The sequence below is a fragment of the Mchenga conophoros genome, linkage group LG23 (assembly GCF_057382185.1).
Source record: "Mchenga conophoros isolate Kocher_MC1m ecotype Shallow Benthic linkage group LG23, M_conophoros_male_GT1.1, whole genome shotgun sequence".
In the NCBI taxonomy this organism is placed as follows: domain Eukaryota; kingdom Metazoa; phylum Chordata; class Actinopteri; order Cichliformes; family Cichlidae; genus Mchenga; species Mchenga conophoros.
This window is the reverse complement of record NC_140547.1, coordinates 30,762,604-30,778,514: the sequence shown is the minus strand read 5'-3', so window position 1 is coordinate 30,778,514 and position 15,911 is coordinate 30,762,604. Positions and strand designations below refer to the sequence as shown.

Sequence of the window (15,911 nt, the reverse complement as noted above, 5' to 3'; positions counted from 1 at the left end):
TTTTATCTTATTCTTTCCCAGTTAAATTTACCCTTCATTCTAATTTGTGTTGTACAGTTATTTCATTTTTAACTTTTATTTTCATATTTTACTTTATTCCTTCCTAGTTAAATTTACCCTTTTTAATTTTCATATTTATTTCCTATCTTATTCATAGCCTTTTCTTTTTTTCTTTAGGTCACGAGCAGTTGTCTAAGCATTTCACTGCATATCGTACTGTGTATGACTGTGTATGTGACAAATCAAATTTGAATTTGAATTTGAATGCAAGCCATTTATTGTGGACTGAAAGCAGGTTGTACAAAACTTAAAACAAGTACAAAATAATAAAAATGGACAATGAACCAAAAACTAGAAAACATACTAAGGCTAACAATAGTAGGATAGAACAGACACTGACAAAGGACAAGGAGAGAGAGCAACTTTATGTGCAAAGAAGGGCAATTAGGGGAAGTGGACAGATGGGGGGAGATGGGGAGGATGAGACAGTTGAACAAAGTCAAAAGCAAAACTGAACACAACACATGCAAGACTAGCAAAATAAAACAGGAAGTAGGTAATTAAAGGAACATCTAACAATATGATGGAGAATAAACAAGATATGGACAAACATGGGGACGAAAAAAACTAAAATAAGGAACAGAAGACAGAAACTTCAAGAAAAAAAGCCTTAGGCTATATAACAAAATCAACAAGAAATAACTAATAGAGATTAAAAAAAAAATTTTTTGTTTAATTATATGACTAGAAGTCAGACAGAAAAAATAAAAATGACAGAAATTGAAAGTAGAAAAACTGAAAAGGCTGGATCGAAAACTCCAGGATTCTGACAAGCTAATGAAATAAACTGGGAAATTAGCCACAGAGACCAAAACCATTTTCTTGTACCATCCTGTAACCATGTTTATTTCTGCTGTAAACTTTGAGACCGCCTCAAGTGGACATTTAAAGAATTGCAGGCTTTGGCACTTGGACATCATTTTTCAGCCCTGGAGATGACTGCTTATGGTTTACAGGTTGTATTTTACACTTCAAGTAAATCTTTGCATCACCTGCTAATTGTACAGCTTGTGGTTGGGAGCAGCAAACACAACATAGCTGCTCTCCTCCTCGAGCAGGCATATTGCCCTCCTTGGTCAATATGCCTGTTCATCATATCTTGATAATGTCAGCTCATTGAGTTACGATGATGGTGTCCTTGTTACATCTCCGAGATCGCAGAGCAGAGGGTCTTCCGCTTTCCTCTTTCCAAGTGCTTGAAGATGACTTTTGAAAAGAATTGATCCACCATGGGGATCTCCATCTGCTTTAAACATTCAAAAATGTTTGTGGGTTAACATTATTGATGGAAAAATGTGATAAGCTTGAAATATTTTATGTCTTACCTGATTTTCAACTTGACTGTCTTTCTTTGGCTTCCCTGCAGGATGGACAGTTTACATGTTCAGTACGTCTGGTGATGTTTTATTTTGAAGAGGAGAGAGAACAGCTCACCTTTACAGCCTCGCATTGATATGACAGATATGATTATGACTATGATGACGAATGTGGTGATCCCAGCAGCAGAGTACACGTACGGCAACAAGGTTTCTGTATTGTCAGGAACAGAAGTCGTGCTGACTGCAAGAAAAACAGGTTTCAGTCAGTTTGGATTTAATAAAGCTACAACAACACAAATTATATAAAACCTTTCTTACCTGTGAGATTATTCTGTGTAACAGTGGTAATTTCACCATGATCTGTAAAAACAAAACAGGGAAGCTGTCTGAGATTTGAACAACAGAAAAATATCATGAGATTCAGAAAAAGTCCACTGTTCAGGGGAAAAGTAATTTGCATGAACTCCAGCAGTTCAGCAAACTGTGAGTGAACCCGTCCTAACACAAAGGGAAACCTAAAGCCACGTGTATTAATTTCATGTCTCCCTTTTACTGTCAGATATTCCACTGCTCTTAAATACTGAGCTCACACTTTCTCCTGTAAAAAGAAAACCTTTAAGAGATGATTTTGCTTTTCACCCAGAAGCAGTTTAAAAAATAGCTGTCAGATGTTTGCTGTGAGAATATCAATGTAGTTCGGTCCACCACTGGCGCCCTCTGTTTTTCACCAGTGAGAGCAGTTTCACCCTGAGCACATGTGACAGATGTAAATGAGAGTCTGTGGAGATTATTCTGCCATTGTGGGGGGGTCACACACACTGCTGAGCACTATTTTGAGTTGCTACAGTAACAGTTTTCCAAAATGGACTAGCCTGAAGTCATAATTTTTGTCTGACTTTGAATTCTGTCTTTGTAGTGCATGCTGCACTGGTGTCCGCCAAGCAGTAAATTCACGTAAGTCAGTCATCTGTGGTGTGATGGCTGCAGTTACAGCCACACATATTGGGTAATATCCACCAAACATCACAGTGCTACAATCAGTGATGGGAATAATGGTGTTAAAAGTATTGGCATTACTAACACCATTACTTTTTTCAGTAACAAGTAATCTAACTAATTATTATTTCTATCGTTACAAGGCCATTATCATTACTAGCAGAAAATGCAGTCTGGATTTTTTTCAACACACGGATGGGTGAAGCTATCTTTGTCTTACGAGGAGCTAGAGGGGCGAAACAATTGTACAAGTGCTACTGCCTGGCTGAGGAAGAATAAAGTAGTCTGTAAACTGTAAACCAATCACATGACCAATTTAAGATGACATAGCAAGAAGATGCCATGTCAACCCAAGACAACCCCAAGTCTCTATTTTTGTGTTAAAAGTGGAAACTTCAAACTATGTACCAGTTTTTAAATGTTCGGTAACAGTAAAAATATTAAACTCAGCCATGAATAGAGAAACAACAGCCTGTTCAGACTGCAATGGAGACATTTAAAGACAATAAGGATCACTTACTCTGAGCATCCAGAGTGAGGATGAGGATTGTGAAGATCAGCAAATAGAGAATGGTCCTGCATGAGTAATGTTTCATAGCAGACACTTACAGTGGGGCAAAAAAGTATTTAGTCAGCCACCGATTGTGCAAGTTCCCCCACCTAAAATGATGACAGAGGTCAGTAATTTGCACCAGAGGTACACTTCAACTGTGAGAGACAGAATGTGAAAAAAAAAAATCCATGAATCCACATGGTAGGATTTGTAAAGAATTTATTCGTAAATCAGGGTGGAAAATAAGTATTTGGTCAATAACAAAAATACAACTCAATACTTTGTAACATAACCTTTGTTGGCAATAACAGAGGTCAAACGTTTACTATAGGTCTTTACCAGGTTTGCACACACAGTAGCTGGTATTTTGGCCCATTCCTCCATGCAGATCTTCTCGAGAGCAGTGATTTTTTGGGGCTGTCGCCGAGCAACACGGACTTTCAACTCCCGCCACAGATTTTCTATGGGGTTGAGGTCTGGAGACTGGCTAGGCCACTCCAGGACTTTCAAATGCTTCTTACGGAGCCACTCCTTTGTTGCCCGGGCGGTGTGTTTTGGATCATTGTCATGTTGGAAGACCCAGCCTCGTTTCATCTTCAAAGTTCTCACTGATGGAAGGAGGTTTTGGCTCAAAATCTCACGATACATGGCCCCATTCATTCTGTCCTTAACACGGATCAGTCGTCCTGTCCCCTTGGCAGAAAAACAGCCCCATAGCATGATGTTTCCACCCCCATGCTTCACAGTAGGTATGGTGTTCTTGGGATGCAACTCAGTATTCTTCTTCCTCCAAACACGACGAGTTGAGTTTATACCAAAAAGTTCTACTTTGGTTTCATCTGACCACATGACATTCTCCCAATCCTCTGCTGTATCATCCATGTGCTCTCTGGCAAACTTCAGACGGGCCTGGACATGCACTGGCTTCAGCAGCAGAACACGTCTGGCACTGCGGGATTTGATTCCCTGCCGTTGTAGTGTGTTACTGATGGTGACCTTTGTTACTTTGGTCCCAGCTCTCTGCAGGTCATTCACCAGGTCCCCCCGTGTGGTTCTGGGATCTTTGCTCACCGTTCTCATGATCATTTTGACCCCACGGGATGAGATCTTGCGTGGAGCCCCAGATCGAGGGAGATTATCAGTGGTCTTGTATGTCTTCCATTTTCTGATGATTGCTCCCACAGTTGATTTTTTCACACCAAGCTGCTTGCCTATTGTAGATTCACTCTTCCCAGTCTGGTGCAGGTCTACAATACTTTTCCTGGTGTCCTTCGAAAGCTCTTTGGTCTTGGTCATGGCGGAGTTTGGAGTCTGACTGTTTGAGGCTGTGGACAGGTGTCTTTTATACAGATGATGAGTTCAAACAGGTGCCATTCATACAGGTAACGAGTGGGGGACAGAAAAGCTTCTTACAGAAGACGTTACAGGTCTGTGAGAGCCAGAGATTTTCCTTGTTTGAGGTGACCAAATACTTATTTTCCACCCTAATTTACGAATAAATTCTTTACAAATCCTACCATGTGGATTCATGGATATTTTTTTCACATTCTGTCTCTCACAGTTGAAGTGTACCTCTGGTGCAAATTACTGACCTCTGTCATCATTTTAAGTGGGGGAACTTGCACAATCGGTGGCTGACTAAATACTTTTTTGCCCCACTGTAGTAAACCAGCTGCCTACATGTGTAAAGCCTGTATGTGCTCTGTAGAGACAGTGCATGGTATCTGGCTGACTTCATCACTTCCTGTTTCTGATTACAGGCGTCTTTGTTAATAGTGTTAGAGTTTGTGTTTTGGAGGCTGATACACTCAGTATATATCTACCACTTGAAACTTTGGGCATTGATGAGATTAAAACAAAAGTTGTTTGTTTGTTTTTTTCATTGCTTTAGAAGAAACACAGAATGAGAATAATTTGTTATAATATTTTAAACCTAACAGATATGGAGAATATTTAATGTTTTTTTAATCGCAAAAACAATTAATTTTACATTTTGCATTTCCAAATGAACCACAAAAATTTCAAGAGCTCATTAGTCATTCATGTAATCGGAAAGTGAGTGGATAGCTTGTTGCTGTACGTGATATGTACACATAGAGCAACAAGCCTTCTGTGTTGTCAGGAGCAGTCGTGCTGACTGCAAGAAAAACAGGTTTCAGTCAGTTTGGATTCAATAAAGCTACAACAACACACATTATATAAAACCTTTCTTACCTGTGAGATTATTCTGTGTAATAGTGGTAATTTCAGCATGATCTGTAAAAAAAACAACAACAGAGAAGCTGTCTGAGGTCTGAACAACACAAAAATATCATGAGATTCAGAAAAAGTCCACTGTTCAGTGTGAGTGAAGGTTTCTTAGAGAATTATAATTGGTGAAAAATCCACACTCACCATAGACATTGACAGTGATGGCATGACCCATACTCCCTCCACCTTGACACATATACTGACCAGAGTCATGTCTGAGAATGTTCTGGAAGATCAAATAGAAGATCCATACTGATTTGTTTAAAGGTTTCAAATCTGTTTTAATGTGACTGTCTCCGCTGACATTGACGGGGACAATAGCTTCCTCAACTTTATACCAGGTGACTGTTGTTGGTGAATCATTGCAAAAAAATACTGGGCAATTAATCCAAAATTGTTGTCCAGCTGATGCATTATAAACTGTGTTGCGACGTACTCTAATTTCTGTAGAACAGTCAGAGTCACCTGCAGAAGAGAAATTATACCAAACACATGAAGAAGAACAATTAGAAATTAAGAAACGTTTGATGTTAATTTTAATTTAATTAAGAACATAAAACAATATATTACACAAGAGACTGATCAAAGGTGTTTAGACAATACATTTATATAAAGACTGTTTAATTGGACAAAACAAATAAATATATAAACAGAAATAAAAATTGTGCACATTCCTATAACCTTTCTAGAAAGATATTAAAAGTATAATGAATACTCACTGTACAAAAGAAAGAAAAAGTATAATTTGCAACAATAAGATCAAAAGAGAAGTAAACATGAGGTATGACAGACATCAAAAATGGAAAAAAAAAAATCTAGAATAAAAAGTGTCACTGGGTGACATTTATTTGATGATGTCATGACAGGCTGTGTGGCAGGCAGGCAGCAGGAGTGGTGGACCGAAAATGCAGGACTCTTGGAGACGGGACTTAAATTCAAAACCCAGCTTTTTTGCTGGAAAAAACTCTCAATCAATTAAACTCACCAAAACAAAAACAAAATCCAAAACTCTACGGACTGAATTGGAACAGCGAACCTAAACAGGAGCCAATCACACAGCAGCTAGAGGGTAGCAACATTGATGACATGACAAAGAGTAAAGGAAAACACAGGGCTTATATACCCAGGGGAGTAATCAGGGAATGGGAAACAGGAGGGAGACACAGCTGGGAGGAATTAGGGCAAACGAGACAAAGAGACGTAAAAGTGAATTCACTGACACAAGTCATGGACTTTCAATGTAAAACAAGAAACAAATAACAATGATGCAGACTGAACTAAATCTAGAATAATGATAGTGAACACAGCACAACTAAAGAATCAGAACATAAATCCTAGTACAGAAAAAAACACCAAAATATAAGAAAAAGAAAATGTTGGGTCAAAATGACCCAGAACTGTGACAGGAAAAGTAATTTGCATGAACTCCAGCAGTTCAGCAAACTGTGAGTGAACCCATCCTAACACAAAGGGAAACCTAAAGCCATGTGTATTAATTTAATGTCACTGCTCTTAAAAACTGAGCTCACACTCTCACTACAAGATCCACCAGCAGGTGTCACGGAGCCGTTTATCATATGACAGAAAAACTGGAAGTTTAAACTTCTGTGACAGCACGTATCATTACTGTCCTCTAGAAAACCTTTAAGAAATCATTTGCTTTTCATTTTGTACCAAATAATTTTATGTTGAGAAGAATAAGATAAACCCTGAGGATTCACAGTAGTTTAAAAAAGAGCTGTGAGATTTTTCCTGTGAGAATATCAGTATAGGCAGGTCCACCACTGATGTCCTGTGTTTTTCACAGATGGTTTGGTGGAGGGTCAGTGGTGGAAGGAACGATGACTAAATCTGGGAGTTAAATTCTTGCACCCACTATCAGATTCTACACTGGTGCAGTGGGTCCTGGGTTCCTCCTAGTCAACAACAGTACCCGGCCTTATGTGGCGAGAGTTTGCACATGAGAGGATGAAAGAATTTGCACCACTGACTGGCCTCCACACCAACCTGACATAAATCCAACAGAACACCTGTGTAACATTATGTTTCAGTCCATCTTACACCACCAGGTTGCAGAGGTGTGGACTCGAGTCACATGACTTGGACTCGAGTCAGACTCGAGTCATTAATTTTATGACTTTAGACTTGACTTGAAATAATGTTCTAAGACTTGTGACTTGACTTGGACTTTTACACCAATGACTTGGGACTTGAATTGGACTTGAACCGGTTTACTTGAAAAGACTTGATATTTTACCCCAAATATAAAATTTAACATGCATATTATATAGAGATTGAAAATGTGACGTCATTTACGGGTAGAACCGCAAAGGATTCTGGGAACTCGTGGCAAGCGGTACTAGCGCACGCAGGCTTTCAATTGAAACCAGTCACACAGCGATAAAAAGAAACACAAAAATGTCAAGAAGCTGTTGTATTATTAACTGCAATAGCCGGTCGCATGACAGCCACGGGAAGCCGACGGGTAAAGAGATCGGTTGTTATCGGATTACGTCATTGAAGAGAAATTGTTCGAGCCATGTTTCCGAAGTGACAAAGATGCGACTGGATTGCAGCCATTCAAAGACCAATTATAACGTCCCAGAACACTCCAGCTCACAGGTTAGTCTGCTCCAAGCATTTCCACAAAGGTCAGTCTGCTGTTGTAGTTAATGCGTCATTTTTCTTAACATAATTGGTGATATAGGTTACAAGCAAGTCTGGCGCTGAACAGAAATTGTCGCGCTATGCTCCTTTGTTTATTGTGCATAAATAGTGAATTGTCCTGACAGAATATTGTGTTTCGCTTCTGTTATTATGGTACATTGACAAAAACATATACTTTTATTCACAGGGTAAAACAGTTGTTTTGTATCACTAATTGTCCAGTACGATTACAGCATACAGTATTGTTGTCACTGCTACATTTCTGTGATGCTACCAGAAATTATTTCCACTGCTAATTAACTACCGTTGAGCTCAAAGGTCCTATTAATAAACGGTTAACGAATGTGTATTTATGACGACGATTTGTGAGACTGGTAAACTTATGATACGTACGATGGTCTTTACTTTCTACACAGTGCATTTCAAGGTCCTGCACCCATCCGTCGGTAAACTGTACCTGGGCTTGTTGCAGTGACCGGAAGTTACTAAACTTCATGAGTGTATGCACTCACTCCAAGAAGCGTATAATTATAAATATGCATATAAATATGCTACGATGAGATAGCTGACTTCATCTAACTAGCAAATGTTTTCCAGGCTACGTTGGTGATGCAGTTTTTTTTTTAATTATATTTTTTTTAAAATATCATTTATTTATGTATGATATTTTTGTCATGCGATTTTAAAGCCGGTCCTACAAGCGCATCCAAGAATAACATGCAGCTTATCTCAGAACTGTCGGTGAAAATTATTCTTGGAGCTAGGTTTAATTGAGCTGCATTTTAAAGAGGTGCAATTTCACAATTTGTGTATATTTTCTAAGTTCACTATTTTGTCATGTGTTGAGAAAAACACAGATTTAAAAATTACATGGGTCTAATATTTACATTTAGCATATAACTGCAACATGCTTTTTTTCGTTTTTTTTTTTTAAAGACTCGAAAGGACTTGAAATTCAAAATTTCAGACTTGTGACTTTACTTGGGCTTTTACACCAGTGACTTGAGACTCGACTCTGACTTGCCTGACATTACTTGAGACTTGACTTGAGACTTGAGGATAAAGACTTGAGACTTACTTGAGACTTGCAAAACAATGACTTGGTCCCACCTCTGCCAGGTTGCACCTAAGACTGTCCAGGGACTCAGTGATGGCCTGGTCCAGATCTGGGTGCAGATCCCCAGGACACCATTCCTTCCTCAGGAGCATGCCCCGATGGTGTCTGGCATACATTCAAACATGTGGGGGGTGGGGGTCACACAAACCGCTAAGCACTATTTTGAGTTGCTACAGTAACAGTTTGCCAAAATGGACTAGCCTGAAGTCATAATTTTTGTCTGACTTTGAATTCAGCCTTTGTAGGTCGATAATTTTCATCTCCAGTACAAAATGTGGCATCCTTGTTATTCCTAACACACTACCCAGTCCATAGTTTTCCCCATTGAGATTTGTTGCATTTTCAAAGTTTTCCTTTAATTTGTTTTTAGCTGTATAGTTTAGAAATGACTATGCACTCCAATCTTAACTAGTGCACAGAAAATGTTTCACAGGTTTGTGTCCACCACACAGTAAATTCAGGGAAGCAAGTCATCTGTGGCGCATCTGTGGTTTGACACTTTGCTGCTCTGGGGTCTGAGTTGGAACCAATTCTTTCTTTTAAAACAAGTTTCATGTTCAAATTTCTGAACGTTAAAGGCTGGGTATTTTTATGATTCGCTCAAAATGTACAAAAAGAGGCTAAATATGAGGTGAAACAGCTGCATTGTGACGTTTAATGAGTTTCTGTTATGTCAGAAAAGTTGAGGAAAAAATATTCAGATTTTATATTGATTCAAGATTGGTACAGTAAGTGGATGGTATTGTTTTAGTAATTAAAAATGTATTTTATCAAAAGCGGGTGTGAATGTGAATGCAAATTGTTGCCTGTGTCTGTGTTAGCCCTGCGGCAGTCTGGCAACCTGTCCAGGGTGCACCCTGCCTCTCGCCCCAGGTCGGCAGGGTTCCAGCCCCCGCAACCCTGAAAAGGGATAAGCAGAAGCGAATAGATGGATGGATGAATATTAAAACATCCAGAAAACCTCTAAAGATCGTCCACATGTGTGAACTCAACTAAAATCTCCAGCATAGCATCAAAGACCATTTTACAGTGTCTTGTTTTGTCCTTCATGTTGAGGCTTTCTTTGAAGGCGGAAGGTTTGAAGGCTGCGCGGTCAAGCCTTTCAACGTGTCCTTTTCAATTACTATAAAAACTACTAGATGCCTGCTTTGGGTTTTTGTGTATAGCAAAAGATAAAGGATATTTTAAACCTTTTACAGCTGATTTCCACAATTTTCGATCTGTAACAGTAAAATTTTTAAACTCAGCCGTGAACAGAGAAGCAGACGTGTTCAGACTGAAATGGAGCTATTTAAAATGAATAAGAATCACTTACTCTCAGCATCCGGAGTGAGGATGAGGACTGTGAAGATCAGCAAATAAAGGATGGTCCTGCACAAGTAATGTTTCATGGCAGACATTTAAGTAACCAGCTGTCTACGTGGTTAAAACCTGTTTGTGCTCTGTATGTGACAGTACATTGTATGTGGTTGACTTCACTTCCTGCTTCTGATTACAGGGGTCTTTAGATGCATACTGGTGTTAAAGTTTGTGCTTTTGAGGCTGGTGCACCCAGTATATACCTAACACTGGCAACATTGGAGCAGCACACAGGAAAAACACACTGAGATAAAACCTTTAGTAAGAAAGTCCATTTGCAAGAGAAAAACACAAATCAAGAGACTGTCTTTTTCTGTCAGAGTGTTATTATTTTTGCTAATTTCTGGCTAACTCTATACTTATGCATTTTAAAAGTCCTTCATGCAGGTGGTGCATCTATATAAATACTTCTTTCACGTCTCAGTCTTTTGCATTTGTTGGCAACAATCACCTTACATCTTCATCTCTAGCTACACTGGCCATTGTGATCTCACCCACAGGTTTGAGGTCTGTTGTTTTGAATTCTTGACTTTTTGAAAGGTGCCGTTTTGTTGTTTGTTTGTTTATTTATGTATTTTTAACAGAGTGTGACCATATTCAGTTCACAGGATTAGGCAGACTAGCTCATTTAGTTAGGCTAGCTTGATTAGTAAAATGCTTATCCCTGTGACACTAGATAGCATGGTACCTTTAGCTAACTTAAAAAAACATTCTTAAAATAAAAGGAACTTTCTGGAAAATCTGGACAGCATACTTCTTAGAGCAGGAGCCTCCAACATGTTGTTCCTTTTCAAATACATTTCAAAACTTGTGTAGTCAAATTTGATTGGTCAATCATCAAACCAACTTATATGTACGAGGAATCAAATTCATAGTTTTTCTATCAAATGATTATTTGACAATTAGGTGTCAAACAGTTGCAATGCTGTCAAACTTGATGAGTCAGTTTTGATGGGCAGTACGAAGAAGGTCAATGCCGCGACAGAGGCCTTGTTGAAAGTGGCAAATCACTCAATGAAGCACTAGAAGCCCTTCACTGATGGCAGGATTGTAAAGGAAACTATGACTGCATGGCTGAAACGTTATTAGGTGACTGGCAAGGAGTATGTCTGCACTGTCTGCAGATGCATTAAAACTGCCGGAATTGGACGTGCAGAGGCGCAAATCATTTTAAATCCAGTGTGCTGAGTCTGTCGACTCCAGTGATACAGCCCAGCTGGCTGTTTTCATTCAGATGATGTTTGGTGACTTTTTTACTTCCACTGAAAACTACAAGTAGAGGAGCAGATATTTACAACCACTGAAGGACTACTTTGTAGGAAAAAAAAGATCCCTGTTGAAAACCTGGTGTCTGTGAAAACTGATGGAGCACCTGCTGTGACTCAGGATTTAATTGGACCCGGACTTTCTTAAGTTTCTAAACTATCATTGCATCACTTACCAACAGGCTCTATGCCCATAAATGATGGAATTTGACCATGTCATGCTGCCTGTTGTTAATAATGTTAATGTCATCAGCTCCATTCGAGCAAAGGCAAAGCAACACCAAAGCTTCAAGTTGTTCCTGGAGGAACGCTCTGCCAAGTATAGGGATCTCCTCCTCCACACAGAATTAGACGGTTAAGTCGGGTTAGATACTGAAATGCTTTCTTTCATTGATCGGTGAAACCGAGGCTTTTATGGAAGTGAGGAAGGAGGATACCACACTATTATCTGATATTACCCGAGTTGCTGCTTGATCTTGGTTTCCTGACAGATGTGACTGAGAGAGAAAATTAACCGCCTGAACCTACAGATACAAGGCAAAGATAAAAACATATTTAGTGTGAATGCTTTTGAGAAATGAAACAAGCACATGTAACGAAATCATAATTGAATAAATAATATCTGTGTATTTGTAATTGCATTGTTTTGTTTTGACAGCATTGTTTTAATTTAGTAGTGCAAGATACATTTCTTTGTAGTGTATACAGACATAAAACATGCACTTGCAAGTGAACTAAATATTTTTGTGATGTTAATGCAACTTTTAAGTTGTGGATACCAACATTTTTGTAAATGTTCAGGAAAAACAAGCTTATTCGGTTGGTTTGTGTTGAAATGAAACATTTGAAAGGATGAGTAGCTCTCAGAGGGGAAAAAGGTTGGAGACCCCTACCTTAGAGTGTCTGCTGCTGAAGCTGAAAGCTAAACATTAAAAAACAGCACACACGTTAACCCTTAATAAGATTTAAAAGAAACTTATCCAAAAGCTGTTTCAAGGAGTTTAATGTTAGGAGTGAAGAGGCAGACTGAATGGAACTGAAAGCAAGTCATTTATTGTGAGCTGTACAAAACTTAAAACAAGTACAAAATAATAAAAATGAAAACAATAAACTTAATGAAACCAGAACCTAGAAAACATACTAAGGCTAGCAATACCAGGATAGAACAGACACTGACAAAGGACAAGAGAAGACAGCAGCTTTATATACAAAGAAGGGCAATTAGGGGAAGTGGAGACAGTTGAACAGAGTCAAAAGCAAAACTGAACACAACACATGCAAGACCAGCAAATTAAAGGAACATCTAACACTGTAAAGGAGAATAAACAAGATACGGGCAAACATGGGGACGAACAAAACCTGAAATATGCAAGAGAATACAAACAAGCTAAAACCATGGACAGAAGACAGAAACTACAAGTAAAAAGACCTGAGGCTACTGATTTAAAAAAAACTACAACAAAGAATAACTAATACATCTGCACAGCAGTGCTGATTTTCTAACACTGGAAAATAACTCAAAATGTTAGAAATATTCCAGTGTTAGAAAATCAGCACTGATCAGTGTTAGCCATTGTTAATCTTCAAAACTGACTAGGTTACTTTTAAACATATAACACTGTCAAAAGTGTTAATTTAACACTCAACAGTGTTTAACACTCAGAGGTGTGGGCCCATATAGACACTCTCCAGTGTTAATTTAACACTGGAGATTTTGCTGTGTGTGAAGGTTCTCAGTCATCCAGGTCATCGTAGTCAAAGGAGCTTGCAAAGAAAAGCGTCTGGACTTCTTTAAGTTACTTGAAGACGTTTCACCTCTCATCCGAGAAGCTTCTTCAGAACTAACCCTAACCCTAACCCTTCTTCAGAACTGAAGAAGCTTCTCGGATGAGAGGTGAAACGTCTTCAAGTAACTTAAAGAAGTCCAGACGCTTTTCTTTGCAAGCTCCTTTGACAATAACTAATACAGATACAAAACCAAAATACGACTACAACAAGAGTCAGACAGAAAAATTAAAAATAACAGAAAATGAAAATAGAAAAACTGAAAAGGCTGGATCGAAAACTCCAGGATCATGACAAGCTAATGAAATAAACTGGGAAATTAGCCAAAAAAACAGAAGCATTCTCTTGTATCATCATTTTATCTATAAGGACTGGCTTTTGGACACAGCCTCAAGTAAACATTTAAGGATCTGCAGGCTTTGGCACTTGGACATCTTTTTTCAGCCCTGGAGATGACTGCTTATGGTTTACAGGTTGTATTTTGCACTTCAAGAGAATCTTTGCATCACCTGCTAATTGTACAGCTCGTGGTTGAGAGCAGCATACACAACAGATCTGTTCCTCTGTCTCTCTGCCCACGCGGATTGGTCAATATGCCTTCTCATTATCTCTTGATAATGTCATCTCAATGTGTTGCATTGATGGTGTTCTTCCCTTGTTACATCTCCGAGATTGCAGAGCAGAGGGGCCTCCTCTTTCCAAGTGCTCAAAGATTACTTTTGAAAAGAACTGATCCACCATGGGGATCTCCACCTGCTGTAAACATCCAAAAATGTTTGTGGGGAAAACTATTGATGAAAAAATGTGATAAGCTTGAAATATTTTATATCTTACCTGATTTTCAGCTTGACTGTCTTTCTTTGGCTTCCCTGCAGGATGGACAGTTTACATGTTTAGTATTCAGTATGTCTGGTGATGTTTTATTTTGAAGAGGCGAGAGAACAGCTCACCTTTACAGCCTCGCATTGATATGACAGATATGATTATGACTATGATGACGAATGTGGCGATCCCAGCAGCAGAGTACACGTACAGCAACAAGGTTTCTGTATTTTCAGGAGCAGAAGTCGTGCTGACTGCAAGAAAAACAGGTTTCAGTCAGTTTGGATTTAATAAAGCTACAAAAACACAAATTATATAAAATCTTTCTTACCTCTGACATTATTCTGTGTAATAGTGGTAATTTCAGCATGATCTGTAAAAAAAAAAACAAAACAGAGAAGCTGTCTGAGGTCTGAACAACACAAAAATATCATGAGATTCAGAAAAAGTCCACCGTTCAGTGTGAGTGAAGGTTTCTTAGAGAAGTATAATTAGTGAAAAATCCACACTCACCATAGACATTGACAGTGATGGGATGACCCATATTCCCTCCATTTGACACTGATACTGACCAGAGTCATGTCTGAGAATGTTCTGGAACATCAAATAGAAGATCCCTGCTGACTTGTTTAAAGGTTTCCACTCTGTTTTAATGTGACTGTCTCCGCTGACATTGACGGGGACAATAGCTTCCTCAACTTTATACCAGGTGACTGTTGTTGGTGAATCATTGCAAAAAAATACTGGGCAATTAATCCTAAGTTGATGTCCAGCTGATGCATTATAAACTGTGTTGTAGAACAGTCAGAGTCACCTGCAGAAGAGAAATTATACCAAACACATAAAGAAGAACAATTAGAAATTAAGAAATGTTTGATGTTAATTTTAATTTAATTAGAACATAAAGCAATATATTACACAAGAGACTGATCAAAGGTGTTTAGACAATACATGTATATAAAGACTGTTTAATTGAAGACTAATAAATATATAAACATATCCATCATATTGCAACAATAAGATCAAAATAGAAGTAAACATGAGGTATGACAAACAGTAAGAATGGGGGAAAAAAAAGATTAAAAAGAAAAATCACTTTGTGACATTTATTTGATGTTCAGTGGAAAAGTAATTTGCATGAACTCCAGCAGTTCAGCAAACTGTGAGTGAACCCGTCCTAACACAAAGGGGAACCTAAAGCCATGTGTATTAAATTCATGTCTACCTTTTACTGTCAGATATTCCACTGCTCTTAAATACTGAGCTCACGGTCTCACTACAAGATCCACCAGCAGGTGTCCCGGAGCCGTTTATCATATGACAGAAAAACTGGAAGTTTAAACTTCTGAGTTTTCAGGACAGCACCTATCATAACTGTCCTGTAGAAAACCTTTAAGAGATGATTTTGCTTTTCACTTTGTTCCATTTGAGAGGCAGAACATAAAATCAGAAGCTTCAGAGGAGTTTAAAAAATAGCTGTGAGATTTTTTTCTGTGATAATATGAGTATAAGCCGGTCCACCACTGGTGACCTGTGTTTTTGACAGATGAGAGCAGCTTCACCCTCAGCACTGTCCGGTATGCATACAAGCACGTGGGGGTCACACAAACTGCTGAGTACCATTTTGAGTTGCTGCAGTGACAGTTTGCTAAAATGGACTAGGTCTGAAGCAAATGGTTTTTTAATTGGATTTTCAATCTGTCTTTGAATTCGGCCTT

At 38.6% G+C, this 15,911-nt stretch overlaps 2 protein-coding genes across 3 annotated transcripts; both read right to left on the bottom strand.

Annotated features, from left to right (window-relative positions):
• Positions 1–219: 219 nt before the first annotated feature.
• On the bottom strand, positions 220–10,387 carry LOC146547605 (B- and T-lymphocyte attenuator-like). 2 transcript variants are annotated; one of them, XM_085265790.1, is made up of 7 exons: positions 10,278–10,387; positions 5,323–5,643; positions 5,143–5,184; positions 1,698–1,739; positions 1,495–1,620; positions 1,386–1,420; positions 220–1,306 (listed from the first exon to the last, which is right to left on the bottom strand). In XM_085265790.1, exons 1-7 carry the CDS (start codon positions 10,360–10,362, stop codon positions 1,202–1,204), a joined length of 756 nt encoding a protein of 251 aa, XP_085121916.1. In that variant the 5' UTR covers positions 10,363–10,387; the 3' UTR covers positions 220–1,201. The 2 variants fall into 2 exon arrangements, with proteins under 2 accessions (XP_085121916.1, XP_085121917.1); XM_085265791.1 differs by lacking the exon at positions 10,278–10,387 and adding an exon at positions 6,164–8,270 and having other exon boundaries at positions 5,323–5,404.
• Positions 10,388–12,889: 2,502 nt separating this feature from the next.
• LOC146547604 (B- and T-lymphocyte attenuator-like) lies at positions 12,890–14,994 on the bottom strand (the record flags this gene model as incomplete). Its single annotated transcript, XM_085264998.1, is given in 7 exon segments — positions 12,890–12,895; positions 13,918–14,127; positions 14,206–14,240; positions 14,322–14,447; positions 14,525–14,566; positions 14,707–14,751; positions 14,754–14,994. Coding segments are annotated over 7 exon segments (705 nt in total), but the record flags the coding sequence as incomplete, so codon positions are not given.
• Positions 14,995–15,911: the final 917 nt, after the last annotated feature.